Here is a 21,469-nt window from a genome sequence, read left to right on the forward strand (position 1 = left end):
AAAAAAGTTTTCCACATGATTTCACTTGACTTCACAAAAAACACACACGTATCTGTGAAGTTTGTGGATCCGTACATTAGAAATAGGGTAACATCTATAAGGATTAGAAATTAAAATATTGCAACTCTGATTTGATTGTTTAGTTACTTTTAGTAAATATACACATAATGAAAAAAGAGGACAGAACTGTCTTTCTCCGAAGAGATTTGGATGTGATCTATGTGATCCTGTAAGAGAGAGTTTGCTTAGTATGTGTTACTTTATAGAGAAGCTGGTCCATGTCTGCTCAAAGTGGTGTGTCTGTCTTTAAAAAGCTCTAAAAGAGAAAGTTTTGAATGTCCCTAACATTTCATACTGAAGAGCCAGGCCTTTTAAATTAGCAGTAATTTAGACAGGTCTGAGTGTATTTAACAGAAGGTAACTCAGGTAGCTCAGGTAGCCAGAGGACCACTGAAAACATGAGGAAAAGGTGGATGAATGAGAAAGAGGCAGGAAATCCAACTGAAAAAGAATAGAACATAAACCTGTTTTGAAACCCACATTACTGTACAGGGAGAAAGGGGTGCAACCAGGTGTTTGCTTTGAAGTTGAATTCACCTATGATCAGTTTATTTTCAAATCCTATATAACTTCTGAGAGAGGAAAAACCGACAAAGGGATCATAACTTTATAGAATAGATTTAAAAGAAGCAGCGTGGGTATTAATAAAGAAATACACGGTTCTGGCTCAAAGCTGACAATGCCTTCTTAGTGAGTAGCTGTATTCAAAATAAAAATCTCCACTACAAAGAAAAGAAATATTTTATTAAATAAGTCAATCAAACAGTAAGGTCCAATAAAAATAACAGTAGGAGAAGGTGAAAAGAAAAAGCAGAAGGTGGTCCATTGTGAATGGAACATTAAATGGGGAAGCTGTGCTTCCTGTGGGGTGCTCCCTGAAGAACTGTGCATACCATCCATTTCAGCCTTGGCACAGCCCTCTGCTCTTCTGAAAATAAAAGAGAAACACATACCGAAACTCTCTCCTTCCATTCCAATAGGGCCAGGTTGAGGAGTCTCTCCATTCTTTAAGCAATTATGAATGTATGCTGCCTTCCACCTGGCGTACTTCCTGTGCTGTGCATTCTGGGGAAAAGAAAAGGCCAGACATTTTCACCACTCACTTCTGCAAATGTATGCATTCAAACCAGAAATATAAACGTTTTCCACCTTGAGAGAAGATTAGAAAACTCAACGGCTTTCTCTTTCATTTGATACCCCTTTAAAGATAAACAACATGTGAAATTAATGGGTGAATTAAAAAAATAAAATAACAGCTCTAACAGGATCTCAGCATGAAAGGAAAATGTGGAGATCTTCAATTAATGCAGCATGTCAGGAAAAGGAAATAAATTATACCAAGACCATCTAGCATGAAATGCAGAGCACTGTGTAGTAATTACCAATGTGAAATGATGATGAAAGTTTCCTATCTCCATAAACTTAAAATGATTATTTACTTTAGATTTAAACACCTGAAACTTAAAATGCTACTGATGCTGATCAGTATTATAAAATCTCTTCTAATTACATTATTTTAAAATTTAAAAATTCATTTAAAAGCATGAATACAGAAAGGCTGATGTAGATGCAGATGTGATTTGTTTGGGATATTCTAGGACATACAATATTCTGATTTAATATCTTCACAACAGAGCTATAATTCAGATGAAGGACCTCTTTTGCAAGTTCAAAAAAACTGCTAATGACAATTTTAATAGTACAGTTAATAGAAAAAAAGTGTCTTTAATTATTATATTGACAGTCAATATATTTTTTTGCAACTCTCTTTTGAAACTGTGTCAGTATGAAGCAATAGCAGTGAGAAGAAAAGTGTCTGCTTGCCTTTCTGATTCCATTTCCATGGTAACAGTTTGAAATTGAAAAAAATCAACATGATTTCTTGTTATTTTCAGTTTCTGGGAAAAAGATTGAGGAAAAGCATTTCACATGGGCTTTCATAAATTCTTTTCAGAAAACATGAGTGATTGAAATAAATGCCAGAATCTTAACTATTTTAAGATTTTCCATTTCATTTTTTAAAATATACTTTACTGTTCCTAGGTACAACCTTCAACATGTCAAAATATGAAATGAAGATTAGCCACTTTGTATTTCCCGGGCCTGTTTCAACAGTGTTTATTTAATCCAGGAAGAGTTCTCAATTGTTGCAACAAATCTTAAACCGATTATGCAAATTAACTACTGTGTCATAAGTTATATGAGAAACGACCAGTTCTGACAGTTATGAGGTAATATATATCAAGGAACAAGGCTGAATATAAACAGAAATGAGAAATTTAGAAGGATGAGTGGAATAAATTGGTCAAATCAACAATGCAGGTTGTGGTAGCATGCTTCACATCAACTTCAAGTTACTGGTGAACTCAAATTTCCACTCTAACAATCACAGGTAATGTGGTTTGGAAACTGAGGTAGACAGACTGATGTCACTTTAAAAGTCCTGACTGAAATTAAATCCAAAGTTTTTGAGAATTAATAAACTGACATTCAATACTGTACTTCACAAAGCCTATTGCACTGTCATCTAAGACAGGGTAGAGAGACACAATACAAAACGTATCTCCAGCAAGCTCCCTTGCTCAAATTTAATATATTGCATCCACCAGGACCCTTATGAAGCCCAAGAGAAAGATACAGTCTTCATTTTTGCAGATAAGATTTTCTTCAGAAAAAAAGTGTATCCTTAAAACAGGTTTATTAAAATACATTCACTACACCTCAGAAGCAAAAAGTGCAATTGGAAAACCTGGTTTTCTGTTAAATACTTTCTTTTAATAACCATTTCTTGTCAGTGTTACAGATTAAATTCCTTTATTATTAACAAGCATACTAGGAGCCACAAACTGTAGAATAATCATCCAGAGTATAATATTTTTAGAAAATATTATTATGAAATATTTAACAGTCTGTACATCTCCCCTCTCTTCCAATATGGCAATTATTTATTGATAAAACATGAAGACGCTGTTGCATCAGGTGTCCATGCCCAGGTGCTGGCAACATGGGGTGGCAGGAGTGAGGAGAGGCCAGGGCTGCCCCACCTTGGATATAACTAGCTCCAGCAGACCCACTGTGGGACACAGCTGAGACTTTCAGCCAGGCTGGTGGTGCCCCAGAGAGACTGTATTTAAGAATGGGCCAAGCACCCTCCACGCCCAAGATGCTGGATGGAGGGAAGAGAAGGGAACAAAGTGTCATGTCTGTCATGCATCCCAGCTCCAAAGGTTATCATTCCAGAACCGAGAAGCAAAATTCTGCTGCGTTCGGTTTGTTTCTAATGTGCACTGCTGTCCCTTTTTGGAAGGCTACCCTACTGAATGAATGTTACTACTGAGCTTAATGAAAAGAACACTACTATCACACAGCCTCCTACTGACCTGATGAAAGCTGCGGCTTGTAAAACACATCTTCTAGGAAATCCCTTTGCCTACTTCTAATGTTGAGATATAGAACATCCCCTCTTAATTTGTGACACAATCCATTCATACTACCCAATAATCAATCCCTGCCACTTAAAAACATACATATTACATACAATACCCATTTTCTGATGCTAGGTGTCAAGTATCTGCTTTCTATGCCTTCTGTTGTTGATTTAAAAGCCTTTAATAATTGATAATCCATATATACGAAGGCATATTACATGTTGAAAAAACAGGTAGATGATCTGAATATAGATGTCATACTATATAACCAGGTGTCAGGCTGAGTTTACTTCAGGCTAACAAAAGCTTCTGCAAAAGTCTAAGACAGCCACATCATATTTGTCCTGTCACTCCTTCATGTGAAACTGGATAAGGAAACTGTTGAAATGTAATGATGCTATACAGAAGTGCAAGCCTTTTCCTGTATCTCTGGTACACTCTCTTTTATTGTCTTCACTGATTAAATAAAATGAGAGAATTCTGCTTCTTTCCAATTTCAAAGCATTTCTGTCCTTTCAGCATCAACAACAAAACCCCTGATACACAGGAGTAAACACACCACTACTAGCACTTCACATCAACACTAATAAAAATTTCTTCCATCTACAAAGGAGGATTGCTTCAAGACCTCTAAGGAGTCACCAAATCAGTGCACTCAATTCCTACAGCCTAAGATTGGTTTTCAATCCAATTCAATATGCATTCACTCTCTGGCTCTAGAAAATGTTATTATTTGATACAGTAAAGGATGTTGGGGTGCAGAGCAGCCAGTTTTAAGAGAACACATGAAAGAGCAAACTTACTTGTGCCTCTTGATAAATGAAAATTTTAGATTGGTATAGTCTCAGGCTGTGGATGATACTTAAAAGAACTTAAAAGAACTCTTGGCCAAGCATTTCTCTTGGGTAAGACCTATCTTTAATATCTACACTTACATCCCATAGTATAAAAGAAGTGCACCACTATTACAATCGTTCTTGTATCCTCCTTCCAAAATTTACAAATGACAGTAGCCACAACAACTGCATTTTAAACAGAGCAAGTACAACTTGCACATCAGGCACACTTATTAGATTGGGGATTTACATACAGGATGTCGAGTCTGTGAATTCCAAGCAGGGCATAGAGAAAAGTGAAGGTGGAAAAAGCCAGGAACCTTTCATCATTTTTCTCTGTAAGCATTCCCACTTGTTCAATATAATGCTATGTGTCCAACAGTAATAATCAAACTTTGAATTTATAACCGATCTTCTCATGAAGCATCTTCTAACAGATAACACTGGTCTAGTATTTCACATATGATTTATCTGAAATACTTAACACAATTCCTAAGATGTATTAACAAGCCTAAGACTATACAATCAGAACATATGTTCTTTGAAAGTCATATTCACACGTTATAAAAGCAACATCTGTGCTAGCAAAAGCAATCACATAATACACTCGTATGTCTAGCACTTACCTCTTCAGTGAGCTCCCCAAATACCGTTAGAACATCCATCAGGAGACTTGCAGTATAAAAGGACTTTATCATGTTTCTGTAATAGAGAAAAGATTTCACTAACTTGGTAATGTCAGTCTTCAGAATCACAGTTTACAAGTTGTCATTTTTAGATCACACTGGTTTATTTCAAGCCAAATATCACTATTTTTTTCTTTTAATCTGATGCTACAGAACCTGCTTCACAACATTTAAATCTAGCAATATATTGGTGTCCTGACTACAGTGCAGAAAATGTTCAGTATTTTTTAAAACTGCTTATGCATTCTGCACTTATATTCTAGTTTGGATGTAGGAAATCCTATATTAGTTTCAAAAAATATATCAACGTGCCACAGTAATTGCTGTAAACCAAACCACATAATGGATCATCACAACTATTGTACTATCATTGGTCAGTAGAAACTACAATATGCATGATGCAAATAAAGTGCAATATTAGCCTGTGGTTTTAGAAGGCTTGCCAGGTTAGCAGCCTCTCAAGGAACATAAGAAGGAGGATACCAAATAATGTGTGAAGTTAGAGACGGACAAGTAGCAACAAATCAAGTTTTCTAAAAGAGAAAAGAATGCATTAAAACCCAATTCTTTTTTCCATTCAAATTAAAGGGAGTTTGGATATTCGCATTCCCTGACCAGCATCTTAATTCAGATAAGAAAACCAAAGATTTTCACCTACTTATGAAATCGTCCAGCTCTGTCTTCATTGTCTGCATATAAAAACATTTTCAAAGCATAATTCTCCACATGAGCAGAACCAACAATTTCCTGAGTAATTGCTTCATTATCACCAAATTGCTTTTTCATCTGAAAAGTGTTGGAAAAGTACAAGAATTACTTTATTAGACCCTAGCAATTCTGCAAACACAAAATGAACCTGCTGACTTAAACAAAGACAAGTACAAATTAAAAAGAAACAACATACACTTTGTTTTACAAGTTTCCAGCTTCTAACATATGAAAATGCTAAAAGCAGTGTGTGAAAGAGAAGGTACATTCTTTTGAAGAGAGAAACATGAGAAACATGAATAAGTAGCTCTGAATCTTCAATCACAAAATAAAAACCACAGAAAATCCCCATAAAAGTTAAAAATAAACACAACTACAATATTGTGAAGGAATAGCTACAGATGTTTTTCCCCTTAGTATCCAAAAGACCAGGCACTCTGAAGCCTGTGTCAGGACTCAACACAGTTCAATCAGTAAAGTAATGCATGCTTTATAAAGGTGCTGTAGATCAGAGTGATCATGTATCTTCCCTCTTATAAAGCTTATTTCACTGCAGCTTATTATATCTTTCAAAGCATGTGAGCCCTACCTTGACTGGTCTAGTGACCTATGGGTTTACTGCAATTTTCAATGTAAGCAGTGTATTTCAATTCAAGAACTCTTTTCAAAGATGTTAGAGTACAAGAATCTTCAGGTTTCCTAATAAAAATCAGTAAAGCAAACAACCCTCTAACAGTTACAACAGGTGGATTTACAGCTTCTGAATAGGCTTACTGTTTGCACATAAGGAAATCTCAGGTTATCCTTAGAGAACAAAAACAGGAACACTGCATGATACTAACCTGCAGTCTTTATTTTGCCAAAAGATTTAAAAACAACCTCTGAATGGTAGTTATTTTTCACTGTGCGTGTGAAGAAAATGTAATCATGCAGGCTGTATTTCCATATTTTTTAGACTGCTGCCAACTTTTTAAGACTTAGAATGTTGCCAGAAAAGTTACTTGATTTCAATAGTGAATAATAAGTTTTCCAAATAGAATTTTAAATTTAAAGATCTCGTCAACAAGTACTCTAAGTAGTTTTTAAAAAGTATTTGTTCCACAAAGTGTAATTTTCTTGTGAGAGTACCACAATTTGTAAACTGAAAGATATGTAACTGAGATGAAACACTGAAACTAACTCAGGAAGAAAGTTGTTTGTATACACATATATTCTCCCCAGCCTGTCTATATACCTCACACGCAGAAAATAACTATACTTGAATCACTCTATATACTTGATCTGACATTCAATGGAGATTATTTTAAACATACAACTGATGTTGTTACATACACTTCTAAAATATTAAAGTTAACCAAGTTATTTACTTTTGAAATTACCCATCACACAGACTGTGATTCAATAAAGCAGTACTGGTGTTATAAATGTTGATTCAAAATCTGAACCTAAAAATCAAGCCACTTCAGTTTAACTTTACAAAAAAAAAACCCTGAACATTTAAATTAAACAGTCATGTATTAGAAAAGCAAAACAACACAAGTTTATGTAAAAATATTTCTGAGGGAAACATGCATTTTGGATACAAAATCACTGTGTTTAATTCACGTTTTTGGAATATTATGAGGTTTCTTGAAAAGAACAGATCTGATAATTTCCAGCTATATCTACACTGTTTTACTCTTTGCTACTGTAAAGCTCAGGATTGTTTGCAAACTTATGTCTTACCTGGCAGCTTATGTGCCAGTGAAAGCGCAGACCTGCAGTGCCCCTTTGTGCCCCCTGGTGGTTAAGGGCAGACTGAAAAAGGCTGCTATTAAACTGCTGCAGAGGTCCAACTTTTCCATAAACCCAAGCTTCCCAGCCCACAAAACTGCTGTACTACATTTGCTTAGAGGTGCTCTCTCCATCCTTCCACCACTCAGATACGTGGAAGAACCTTCAATGCCTGTGCATCAGCTGTCACACAGACAACCTTACCAGAGACTAAAACATGAAAGCATGGACATTTGCTGCTCTTCTAGTCTTTCCACCTTTGAAACAGAAGGGGTAACTGAATGCTGCAGACAGATTAACTGCTGCAGTACCACTAGGGATCGAACAAATTTCAACAATCCCTAGGAAATGAAGAGCAAAATCTTCTGGAGTTTTAATCTCACCTCTCCTGCCACCTCTCCCTCTTTGAGCATGAAAGCCAGGCCCATTAAAAGTGTCAAAATCTGATGAAATAACACACCAAGAAGTCACTGTACACTGAATTTTCCATTACTAAAGATCAGTTATAAAACATAGCAAGAAGCACAAGGTATGAGAAAAAAACCCAAATAGTTCATGTTTCTTTTTTTTTCTAAAGAGTCTTAGAACCATAAAATGGTTTGAGTTGGAAGGGATCTTAAGGATCATCTAGTTCCAACCGTCCCTGCCACAGGTAGGGATGCCATTCACTAGATGAGGTTGCTCAGGCAGGTCTTGAATATTTTCACAGATGAACCATCCATCTTTCACAATTGAAGGTGGTTGTACTAGTTTCACACAAACTCTTCAGGCACTGCTGTGGCTAGATTTTGGACAGAATTACTAATAGTGAACACACAAAGAACTGCTTCATTTTTCAACATTATTTCCTGCTTCCAAAGGAGCACTTAAACCACACACTTCTTCCTTTGAGAATATTGAAAACTACAAGGTATGAACATAAACAGCTCCTAAAACTCATATTGACCATTTATGCAATAACTTTATCTTTCTTTTTTTAAATCTGTTCTATTTAAGGCATTGTAATAGGATCAGATCCATTCAAAGAGCATGGCACAACCATCTCTGACACAGATTAGACTGCACTTACAAAAATTCATAGTATAAAATCTCCAGTCTCTAACAGAGAAGTATCTTTATCTTTTACAGAATATTTTAAAAAACTCCCTGGGTACAAAGTTTTAGGTCAAAACTTTCAAAAGCATTCAAGGACTAGGCTAGTGAGTCCTACAGCAGTGAAAATAATGCTCACACACTTCAAGGAATCAAAGGCAAATACATTTTAAAAATCTTCTAGAACACCTGTATTTATTTCATAACGAATTATGATTTGGCATGGGAATATGTTTGAATAAAGTATTGTAATTCATGTTGTCTACACAAAACTTTGAGGTAAAATTTCAGTTATGTTTGTGCATGCACACATACATACAGCTTTAGCTCTTCCTTTACCTTTTCCAATCCTTCTGCCAATTTATTACATATAGTTTAAATTCATACAGAATTTAATACATGCCTGCATACAGAACAATTGCATCAGTGACCAATGTAAGAGAAGAGACTGTATTTGCAGAATCTTAAATAAAAGTAATATCATGAATCATTTTAAAGGAGAGCAATCAATTCTACTTACAGCTTCCAACTGATCCATAAGCTTGGATAAAAATTTACGGCATTCTGGGGTTTTACTATCGATCTTCATCCCTGTTTGCATTGCATACAAACGGCCTTGAAATGATACAAAACACAAAAAATACCAAAAGTGATTATCTAAGGCAAAACCTATTAGCAAACAAAGCAATGCCTCCCACACATCTGAAAGACAAACTCATGGTTTAACAATGTACTGACATCAGTACTAGTGAGCAATGGCAGTGAAATCCAGATTTGTTTGGTCTTGCAGAGATACTAGGAGATATTATTGTGAGATTAATGCTTTATTTTCCCCAATGACTATTCCCACTGATTTCCAACTGATGTTTTATCACTATTACGCATCATTAAGTGATTTTGTAAATTATCACTACCCTTGTTTGCAATGCTCTCAAATAGGAACTTCAAGTAGATTTGAGAGTGTGTGTACATGTATCTCAAAAATGGAACCTCATGTCTCAGGAACCAGTTAACAAATGGAATTAAGTATCTATTATCCATGTTTTATGCCATGTACATAGCATCAAAAAACTCAAGACACAAACCTGGTCTTTAAAGCAAATAAGACAGGCTTTATTAAACTTTATCTGCAAGTAGGCTTGTCAGGTTTTAATATGATCTTGAAAATGAATGATGATGAACATCTTCTGATTAAAAGTTATCTTTTTACTACCAAAAATCTGTGAAATTTAGATTTGCACATGGTAGAACTTTATAGGCTTCATGAAACTGCGGGCAAATCCAAACAACTGTTATTTACTAGGATTAACATGTGCAGAGAAGGGAAAATGCACAGAAACATTCAGTAACCAAATGCAGAGCATTTTCCACAAAAAAGGCATTCCACCAACTCTCACTCTTGACCTCTAAGGGAGTCCTACAAGACACTTTCTATGCTATGCAGATTTCATCAAGTGACAATACTAATATTGAGCTAATGACTGATAGGTACTCTTAAGCCAAACTTATTTTCAAGATGCTGACATGTTAATATTAAACATTAAGAAACCAGCATGCATAAAGTTGAAATTAGATTTCAAAGAAATTCAAACACAGAAAGAGACAGAGATTTGTATCTAAGGCACTGAAATAAATTAAGTCTATCGTCAATTAAAATACCATCATCACATGATGAGGAATTCATTCTCAGTCTTCAATTAAATTGATTTTTAAAGTTAATCCTTGACTGTAAGCTCCCCTGAACACATTTCATGTGCTCATAATTTAATAATATAAAACTTAAGAATTAATATAAAGGTTGCTAAACCTATGAGCCATCTAGATCAGTTGTTTCTTTTTGAGGGATGGAAGTATCAGATATTTTCAGAAACAAATAAATTGAGACCAATATGTATTAGGGTGACAAATTCAGAATACCCTTGGTCATTACTGGATAGAGATTTATCTTACTTATTGAAGTATGCATCTTCAGATCTCTTCCATAACTCATTTACATAAAAAGAATTCTGTTCCCATATAAATGGATCTTGCAAATGTCTTTAGTCTTGAGGATGTTTAATAATTATCTCCTAATTTTTAACTGTTAATCTTATGTTACCCATATGTGATTTTTTTCACCTCTTTGCAAATACATCCATTTAAACAGTGAAAGCAAAGTAATTTTTTTCCCTCACTTATACCCAAAGGGGTGTATATACAGGACTGTGCCATCTGTACACTTTGTAGGCAGCCCTGAAAAGTCATCCCTTTCCACTCTTAGGGTTTCAGAGTCTCAGAAAAACTTTAATACTCCAATGAACAAATGCAGAAGAACAAGTCTTGAACACACAGAACATACAGGTCAGAAAACAACAGTTACAGTTAAGAAACATGTTTTTCTTGTCCATATATAACTTTACACTGTGGGTGATATCAAGCAATGTTCCATACCAACACCACTCTCCTACCAACCGAAAAGTCTGGGACTGAAGTGCCCAAGAATCCTTAGGTCATTCAAGACTGAAGGTCTATTATCCAAAGCACAGACTGTCAAGAAAACATGACGGTGCTCTAGCAGAGCAGTTCTACAGATACTAAGAACAGACGTCCTACAGACAATTAATGTCACCTGAGATAAGATTAAATGTGTTCCACCTGTCACAGCAATTACACCTCTGCACCACAAAATCGACCATATGAGGCAGTTACCACATTTAGCCACCAAACCCCAATTTGTACCAATGCCTATATAAATTGTATAGGAGATTTATTGAAAGATCTTATTAATTGGTAAAAGGTCAAAGCACACTTAAGTTACTGTAACAAGAGAGTCTACTGTGATCTTTAAGAACTTTTGAAGTCCAGAATTTTTAGATACTCACGTCTTCATATACATTTAAAAGGAGGACTACTGCATAACAAACCTGTCTAGACAGGCCTCTAATGAGGCAGTCATTGAGATAAAGGCAAAACCTATTCCTTCCTTCACAATTAAGTGGTATTCAAGAAAGAGCAGGATATCTGCGAAAACTACTATTGACAGAGTATCACTACCTAACAGCATTCCATACCAAAAGGTAGTTTTGACTCAGATATCACTGATAGAAGAACCTGATTGTAATGAAGGATGAGGCAACCTGCAGGTCAGAAAATGCAAACCAGACCCTACCAGTCAAAATCTCCACAAACATCAGTTTCAGTCGATGAACTGAAGACACAGAAGAAAAAGTACACTCTCCACAGTCTGAATCTCTCACCACTGCCAAACAAAATGTTGTTAAGTATGTTTAGGCACACTTACTGCTTTACTCAGCACTGCTCTAGTCAAAAGTAGGTCTTTGGGATAGAAAACCTCTATCAACAATCACTAAACTTATCAAGCAAACAGCACGTATAATAGCCTAAATGCTAAAAAATTAGAGATTTCTAAGGACAGAAACAAAACAGGAAGTTGAGGAAATAATTTGGTATTTACCTTTAAAGACACCACTGAAACAAAAATATTTTTAATGTTTCAAAATTTTTCCTTTGAAATTATCTATCTGTATGAAGAGCAATATGTGAGTGAATTTGAAAGCAGTAAGCAATTTCTTTTCAAATCCCTTGCCTTATTACCAACAACAGGAAAAAGTGTCTACTAGTTCTACTCTTTCCATTTTTGAGTATTATTATATTGTATTCCTAAGGCAAAGAATTAATTTCCAAATGCAAGTTTTTCCATGTCTACATCTTTTGCCATTCTCTCTGCTCTCTCTAATTTTGAAACATCCCAAGTGTACTGCATGAAGGCTACCTGTAAGACTGTGTTGGTTTTGATACTACTACTTTGCCAATTAAGATGTTAGAACTCTCCAGCATACCTTTCACTTTTGTGTGTACTTCATCATACAAGTAATACTTACGGTAAAGATACTTAATAGTAACTGAAAAATATGTTTTCATCTAGTGAAGGAAATCTATTAATGCCCTTTTCCTGTCTAACTTGCAGCAAATGGGCAAACTCAATTACTAAATTTTCATCAGCAGTGTGCAAAATATAACTTTGCTGTGTTAATATTGTCAGTCATATTTTAAAGTGGTAATTAATGGTTAAAGAACTGTCCTTCATGTTTATGTTGACAGGTAATCTCAGTAGCAAATAACTCATAAGCAAGAGGCTAAAAGTTTACTGCCTCCAACATTTCTGCTGAGAAAGTCAACAGTGACATGAGTTCAGTTGGCCTCTCCTCCCCACATCTAAAAGAAAAGAGAGTAATTGTTTACTTCCCTTTAAATACAGCTGTTTTGGTTCCTGTAATATTGCAAAAGTAGTGGCAAGTATTATTACTGTGTTTGCTAAATCACAAAACTTTTGCTTTAATGGAAGTGGTTCAACTTCCACCAAGTGGAAGTTAATCTCCTGAACAGTATGGACACCACAGAAAGACATCCTCTTAGTGTTCTGTATTACAAATGCATTATTTTACCTTATAAAATACCATACCTGAGATGCCATTTTACATCAAAATTATTTCATAGAAAAAAATATCCAAAGTGCATGTCCCTAATGACCACAGTAATATACTGTAAAACTTAACAAGTTACAGGAGCCATTTGCTTAGTAACATTTGATAAAAAAAATTCCTCTGTGAAAAGCCAAGCTTCTGGAAATGCTGATGGAAAAAGACAACTACATCCATACATTGTAGCTGCAAGTTTCCAAGTTTTTAAACCCTAAATGGAGTGTATGAAGAAAGTAGACAGTCTGGGAATTAAGGGACCTGTAATTCTCATCTCTCTTCACTATTTGTGATGAAGTTCTGGAATTCTTGGAAACAATCAGATAAATGAAATGATTCCTTCTCTTTGTTTTATGCACTCAATAACAGACACAACTATTTTTTGCCCCTTTTATCTAAATCAAGTAGCAAAAAAGACTTTAACGTGGCGAACAACAGTAGTATATGCATAAAGTAAAGCACTAAGGAGGTAAAGGAGGTTACATAGAGCTAACATATAAATATTAAGGAATATTATAAGTAGAGCTAAAGTCATTTGTAATTTTATACACAAAGACAGAACTGTTTTGCTAATTATTAACTAGAAGAGAGCTTGCTCTCAGTTTGCAGACAGGACATTTATCTTCAAATCCATAAAGACTTGGCAAGTTATCATTCTCACAAAAATATTTTGCCAAGACAACTACAAAATATACATCTTGACTTATTGCCCTTAATCTTTGGTCAGTAAATACTAAATGTGGGTGTGCTGGATGGAATTATACAGTGAGCTTTACAGAAACTTCTTTGCCTTCATTTATGTCACGTTATTTTTCCTTTGCTAACACCCAGCACAATTTCAGAGAAAGTATTTTGTCTTTAGTACGTGCCAGGCATTCATTCCTCATACACATTAAGTTACTCCAGATTTATGTTTGGATAACAACTGAAACTCCCCTCACTCCCACTTTAAACTAACTCTGTGCCAAGTAAAAAATACTGGAGAACAAAAGTTCCAGCCAGCAAGCATGCACAAAACAAAAAATTCTGTCCTCCTATCCATCTTTCTTTTTCCTGGCCTAACAGGATCAAAAGATTATATTTCTTTTTCCCTGTACATGTTTAATTCTCTGTCATACAAAAAAAAAAAATTATTAGCAAGTGGAATATTTTTGACATTTGAGAGTAACAACTTGACATAAAATAGTAACATATAACATTGAAGTAAACTTTAGCTATATTTTGATTCTGATTAAGGAATGAAAGCTTTTTCAGGTCATAATTTATTACTCATTCATATTCTTCACCTTCCTCTTCCCTTTGTCAAGCCACTGACAGAAAAACATTTGTTAACTGCCTGGTACAGGAAGCCAACAGCTGGAATACAAATGTAGGAAGCAAGGGACATAAAGATTCTACTCAAATCCAAAACTACTGGAAACATATTTTCATATAAAAATGAATTATTCTTGCTTTCATGAACATTAATGTGCCACATTTCAGTCATGCAATTTCTGTGCGCAGATCATAAATATACGATATTTCTAAGTCTAAGTCCAAGTTGTCTGAATCCAAAGACTTTTAGAAGTAGATTTAACAGTTCTGACAAATAAACTTTGAAGGGCCTTATACTGCCTCTTCATTATATGATGCTGAAGGAAACTGGCAAAAGACAAGATATGAGGCTGGTAGCATCAATTCAAAAACCTAAAACATTCAGAGAAAGAAAATTACTTAAAATATTTATTTTAAAGTAAAATTAGTTTAGAGAGAAATGTAAAAAAAAGGATCTGATGTAAAAGTGGGGCAAATGAAGACTACAAACAAATATAATTAAGAAACTCATAACAAAAGAAGGATAGTATCATGACCCCCTTGTTCCCTCAGATTCTTTCACAGTATTTTAAGTTTCACCAAGGAAAATGGACTGATAACAGTATAATTAAGGGTTATGTAACATACTAGACAAATTCTGTCAAGTAAAAATGATCTCATATAAAATGTCTCAAAATTCCTGACAGTTGCAGTAAGATACATTACAATTCCATTTTATTTGAATAATAGCAACTTGTAAACAAGATAAATAGGTGAGATAAAATTTCCACTGACAAACAAGAGTGGTAACTATTAAGGTTAGATGACAAATAATCTAGTAATATCTATTATGAATCTTAGGAAATTACTTTGTATTTTACACTACCATACTTCAGTCAGGTTCAAGGACTAATCTTGATCTTGTAAAATTTGAGTAAGAGATCTATGTGGAATATTTAAATTACCAGTATTTTTAGAAGCTTGTCTCTATGGTCAATAAAGAAAAGGAAACATTTCTAATTAAATCAGAAAAAATGCATTAAATGTAGGATTTATAGCAATTGAGATCTCTAGAATGCAACAGGAGGACAAGGCAGCTACTCTGGATTAGTTATAGTCAAGTCACAAGGATAAAACAGCTTGCAGTGATTAGAGCACAAATCTGAAGCACTTCTGTGGAACACCCTCCAATTTGGTTTAAACTGGAAGAAGCCTATTTCATGCCCTGGAAATCTTCTAGTTCAAGAGGTTGTCAACTAGTTGTGAGAAAAAAAAATTGTCTCTTTTGCTTTTTCTCTCCTGCTTGACCTCACAAAACCAGAAACATTAATACAATACTAAGATCCTTTGGAAGCATTTCTCTGGTACTTCTGCGTTTCAAGAATTTAAAAAGTGAAGATATTTTTCTCATCTTTTTAAAGATCAAATTTACTGGTCTCACATGAACGTTTTTTGATGTTTAGTACACTATAAAACAAAAATCATCACAGCTCTGCTTTTCAGAAGTTACTAGAATCATAATTTCTCATGTTGCATACATTCGATATCCAAACACTGTTGTGTGTTAGGGTGTTATATATCATGAAACATCAGTCCTTTTCTGGCAACTCACTCACAATTCTCGCAATACTTTTGAATGAGAAGAACATCAATGACCAGTAAGTACAGAAGTCCAAAATAAACTATCAATCATCTTTGCAAAGAGCTTAACAATGCTACTGAAAGGCTGAAGCAACAGCCATTAAAGAAAATCTTGCTTTAAACTCTAAACTAAAAGGTTTTGAAAGACACAGCTACTCTCAAGACTTACAATTGTTAAAAAAATAACTTCTGAGTGAAACTGTCTATGCTGGAGATATAATTTCTTCAGTTATTACAGGCCAGAGATTTTTTTATCAGAGCCTGCCTCCTTGTGTCTGTAGAATAACATCTCAAAGCAGTCAAACAGTTAAGACTCGTGTAAGTTTTCAACATAAAAAGTTATTTTATTGACTACCAATTACTTATTTGTCTTTTGCTAGACAAGCAATGTAGCATAGTTTTCTGGTATTCCCTTATACCTGCTGAATCAGCTGACCTTTACTGAACCTGAAATAGCTACATACATTAACCATTAAGGGCCTAATCTCTTTTAAGGAGAATTATTTTGTGAGACCATGTCTATGTTCTAAGTAGAAACATAAATATGTTCTAAGTAGAACAGATTTAACAACCAAGTAAATTTATACTTGCTTCCTGACAGTATGTATGATATTTTTATTGCTTCAGTCAATTATGTCCATCTACTAACGTTAGAGCTAAAAAAGCAACAGTTTACACACAACATATAAAGGTACTGATCATATGCTACTTGGAATCTGAATACCTAAAAAGGAGGTTAAGCACAAAGGTTTTGTAAGGAATACACAGGACTATCGGCAATAAACCCATTTTTTAATATTTGCAGTGTTTCTAAGAAGTACCACAACAAAAAGTATCTGTGATGTGTTACAGCATACAAGAACATAATTTTCCTTCCACATTTTATTTCTCATGGGGAAAATCATTCGGCAGTTGAAAAATACAAATAATCCCTGTTGTAGCTATTCACACTGTGTAAGACAGATTCATGTTCATTAAATTACAGTTTCTTTAAATCAATGTACACCAGCATATCAAAAAAGCACCCCAAGTCACTGTATCCTGTTCCTTGTCCTCTGTGCGGGAGTACAGCTGTTTAAGCAGCAGTGAATTGGCCTGGATGAAAAATAGCTTATTATTGGCTTTCATCATACAATTGCATCAACATTCACTTCTCAAGCACACTAGGGTTGGGAATGAGAGGCCAGAGAAGGACTACAGTATCTTCTTTAGGTGGCACTACTGATTTATGCTAGCTTAATGCTTAATATGTGCTATACCCCGAAAGACATAAGAGATAAAAATTTAAAATGGTGTATGCAAATAAAACGTGTAACTGCCATTTAAACTCCCAGCTTTAAGAGTGCACCATATACCACCTCTCACGGATGCTGATGAGAGACAAAAATATTAACAAGGCAGTAAGTAGTTACTCCTGATAATTTTATTGCTAAGCTGTAGGAAGTAATATTTTAAGCTGTAAACACATCTTGTCAGAGTTTTGCTTCTGATGTTCAAATTAATTTGTGTCACAGCTCTTATTATCAGAAATATACAAGAGGAATTTACCTAAAATGAACATAAATCAAAACCTAGCAAACATATGTCCATACTGACAACTACTGTGCCATGGAAACATTAATAATACTAGGACCAAAGCTTTGTTAGAGGTATGAGACACTATGTCAACATTCCAAAGCCATAAACACGTCAGACTGGCAGTTACACCCATCAGATGAACAAAAGTCAGATGGTTCTGCCTCACAGAGTGGCTGTGCAAGCAGCCTTGTGATGGAACATGCAGCACTGACCCATCACACGAGCTGTCACTGCAAGGTCCCCTCTGGCTGCTGGGACACGCCAGCCTCCTGGTCCCAGGACACACACAGTGCCAGGCACGCACCTGCAGATCAGGCTGGTGGAGAAGCGCCAGCACAGAGAACACCACATGTTCCAGCACGCACCGAGATTTCCTCACACTATTCCCTCTGCACAATACATTATAGAAAATGTATAGAGCTCCTCTGAAACACATTTCAAAGGCTAAACAAAGAGATGTTCACTTTTTTCACTGAAGCATCTAATGAGAAACACTGCTTTAACTCTACTTAAATCTGCATTGCTTTCAAAATTTTACCTGAAAAGTATACTGAAATTTTTTTGTATACTCAGACCTACATTTTTAAAAACCTATCTTTTTATTAAAGCTTTTATTATTCATTGAATGCTAGAAGTATATACAGTACACTTTTTTAAAAGTAGCAATATTAATAATTAATACTTTGGGATTTCACATAATTGTTCTAAACCCACAATGTTAAAAATTAATGGCTCATAAATCTTCTTGCTTCAAAGCCAGAATTAAATGAAGAAAAAAAATGCTATGAAGCAGGAGTTCTGTATTTTAGTCAATCCAGACAAACTCATCCACCATGGGAGGAAATAAGTGTCACCAGTGGAACACTGGTGAAAATTAATTCTTCTCCTTTGTGTATTTAAAAGAACAAAGGATCTGAGCAACACCTAACAGATTTTTCAGAGCTTTCTGAAGCTCCAATTTCATGAATTCATACTTACAAATTAAACTACATCTATTTTTTAGCTCTTTTTGAAGACAAGCCAAATAAACCCCTCAGATGACCTTTCATCTCAATAAAAAGAAAAAAAACCAACACTGTGACTACACACCTTCCTTCCCCTTAAGGGTGGGTCGTCACAAACATAAACAGACATTTCTGGTGATCTCAGGCGTTTTCCCAGTGTGGTTTAACTGTAACAGGAATTTAAGACTAACAGCAGGCTCGCATTTCTTAGTTCGCTGTGAAAAGTCTTTTAGAAAGGCTCACAGTCCACTCTGACGACCATCAGCTTAGAAGCCATGCCAGCTTAAAAAAACTGCCTACTAATTCGGAAGGTTTACAGTAAGGTTTTGCTGTGTTCATTTCACTGAAACAAAAAAAACCCCCTTTGAGAACCCTGAGAAGGTGACAAAGCCCCACAGAAAATAAAATGAACGCTACTGGCAAGACTCTCAAACCCTTAACTCTTACTCAGATACACAGGACAGAAAGGAGGTCTTTTCTGGAGGAGAAAAACTACGAAAAGGCTCTTGAGTATTATTTTTTTTTATGCCATACTTGTTAGGGCTATCTCAACACTGATGGGACACTAGACTCCACACACGCGTGTCCAAGCACACACTCGGGCTGCCAACATACCCACCCCGCCCGCGAAGAGCCTTTAGCTCTACAACGGGGCAGAGCCCACGGGGGGCGGGTCGGGCAGGCACCGCGACCCCCCTGCACCGCCCAGAGGTGGGGCCTTCCCACCGCCCCCGGGAACTCGGCACGTCCCACGGGCCCCCCGGGCGGGCAGGACAGGGGAGGGGAGCGCAGGGGAGGGCAAAGGAAGGAAAGGAGGGAGGGAGGGGCTGTCCACCAGGCGCCGCGACTGGCGGCCGGGACAGGGGGGGCGGTGGCCGGGCCAGGGACCGGCGGGGCGGGGCGGAGCGACGCCGCGGCCTCCTCCTCCTCCTCCTCCTCCTCCTCACTCACGTACAGTAGTAGGCCACCACGGGCTCGCGCTTGTCCAGCTCCTGCGCGGTCCGCAGGTGGTGCTGGATGCTCCTGAGCGGCGGCGGCAGCGGCGGCAGGGCCGGGGCCGGGGCCGCCATGGCTCTCGCTCCCGGGGCTGGCGCGCGCCGCTTCCGCTTCCGGCTCCAGGCGCCGTGGGCGGGGGCCGGCGGGTGAGGAGGGGTGGGCGGGAGCAGCGCCCCCTGCTGGGCGGGCGGGAGGCAGCGTCCCGTCCGTCCGTCCGTCCGACAGGCCGTGGCCACCCGCAGCCTCAAGCGCCACCTACGTGGCCCCTTAGTGCTTGAAACGCGTCCCACAGCAGCCGTGAGGAAGGGCCTGGGGACCTCGGGGCGGCCGCGGCTTCCCTTGGCCCTGCCCGGCCCCGGCTGTGCCCTCGCTGACGCCCTTCCCATCCCTCTTGTCTCCCTTCCCAAGGAGCTGTGCAGACCCTCCCTGTGGAGGTACATGGCTAGGTACATGGCTAGGCTTCGCGAACGAAGATTTGAGAAGGGCTCTACCCACACTTGCTGCAAGCACGCTGATGGCTACAAAGGCCAATGCGAGATAGACAAGTCTGGTTGCAGAAGGCACAGCAGAAAGACTCCCCAGGTGATATCGACGAGACGCGATTCTTTCTGCGTTGTCTTTTCTGCTCGAGAGTGATCCTGTGTGTGTTCTCACAAGCAGCAGCAGCGTTATAGATGGTGTGTGTCTCCAGGCCTCCCGACTGGAGGCCAGGGTAGACCAGTGGTGGTGATCAATATGGCCAAGGCTGAGGGATTGTTTCAGGCAGTCCTTGCATCTCCTCTTCAGGGCTCCTCTCTTGCGGCAGCCAGTGGCAAGTTCCCCATAGAGGACGATCTTAGGGAGGCGGTAGTCCTGCATCCTGGAGACGTGCCCTGCCCAGCGCAGCTGTAGAGGTACACCTGGAAGTAAAATCTCTGATCGAGAAACCTGCCCCTTGGGCTGCGCCAAGCCTCACCAGGCGTCCAGGGAGCCCTCGGCAGCTGAACTGCACCTTCTCTGCTGGACCTCTGCCCTTCATCTTGCTGGAGAAGCCATATGCTACCATGACCTGGCAAATAGGGCTGGGTTGCTTCCCAGCAGCTGTCAGCAGGTCCACTAGCCCTGGAACGTACATCTTGTAGGATCACTACTTCCCAGATAACTTCTTACTGGAGGGACCCCCAGGGATTTCTGGTTTTGCTGAGAGCAGATAAGAACAGCAAAAGAAATGTGAACTGTTGAAGCAAAATGGTTTCAGGTGGATCTCACAAATTATTGCAATATTAATTATTTCAGTGTCTATCAGCTTCTCATTCTGACAGCATAATTAAAATAATTTTAAAATTTCTTTTATATAGCCCTATTGCCAGATGTCTTCCTGGTCTCAAAATGACTATCTGCAAGGCAAGAGAATGTCAGTGCTCCAGGGCATAAAGAAAGATGTGTGTTGGAGGGAAGCACGGGGTAGAAGAGGTGGCTATGTTGTCTCATTTCTGGCATGGGAGAGTGCTGAAAAGAGAACAGAAGGAAAATGATGTCTGAACAGAAGAAAGGATGCCAAGAAGGGAACAGAACAAGGAGCGGTTACAGGACTGGGAGGATATTGTGGTGCTATACTAGAAGCTGGCTGGCCCACAGCAGCTATATCTTTGATGTAAATGCAATCACATCAGAATTACAGCTCATTGTTAAGTGAAAACTAAAATGGTCGTGATGGCTGACTAGAGACAAAACCGACTACAAACACATGAGCTGGGGATTGCTTTGAGTGCTGTCTGTGAAAATGAGGTGGCTCAAGTATAGTGGAGAACAATGAAAAAGTCAGAGAAGCACTTAACAGTGTGAACCTGATGTAAGCAACAAAAATGCTTCCTCAGTGTTCTGGGAGACAGGACTTCATGTTCACTGTGTAAAGAA

At 37.6% G+C, this 21,469-nt stretch overlaps 1 protein-coding gene across 2 annotated transcripts in view; it reads right to left on the bottom strand.

Moving 5' to 3' along the window:
- Nucleotides 1-19,678, bottom strand: part of VTA1 (vesicle trafficking 1) — a 44,567-nt gene extending 24,889 nt beyond the window's left edge. For both annotated transcript variants that reach the window (XM_050316867.1, XM_050316865.1), the window contains exons 1-5: nucleotides 19,533-19,678; nucleotides 9,104-9,198; nucleotides 5,669-5,796; nucleotides 4,951-5,026; nucleotides 1,014-1,125 (exon numbers count right to left, since the gene is read on the bottom strand). In XM_050316867.1, coding sequence (XP_050172824.1) covers nucleotides 1,014-1,125; nucleotides 4,951-5,026; nucleotides 5,669-5,796; nucleotides 9,104-9,198; nucleotides 19,533-19,647 — 526 coding nt within the window. In that variant the 5' untranslated portion in view covers nucleotides 19,648-19,678. The remainder of the gene's footprint in view (nucleotides 1-1,013; nucleotides 1,126-4,950; nucleotides 5,027-5,668; nucleotides 5,797-9,103; nucleotides 9,199-19,532) is intronic.
- Nucleotides 19,679-21,469: the final 1,791 nt, after the last annotated feature.

This window comes from Myiozetetes cayanensis, unplaced genomic scaffold, assembly GCF_022539395.1.
Source record: "Myiozetetes cayanensis isolate MyiCay16 unplaced genomic scaffold, myiCay2020 scf2-11, whole genome shotgun sequence".
Lineage (NCBI taxonomy): Eukaryota > Metazoa > Chordata > Aves > Passeriformes > Tyrannidae > Myiozetetes > Myiozetetes cayanensis.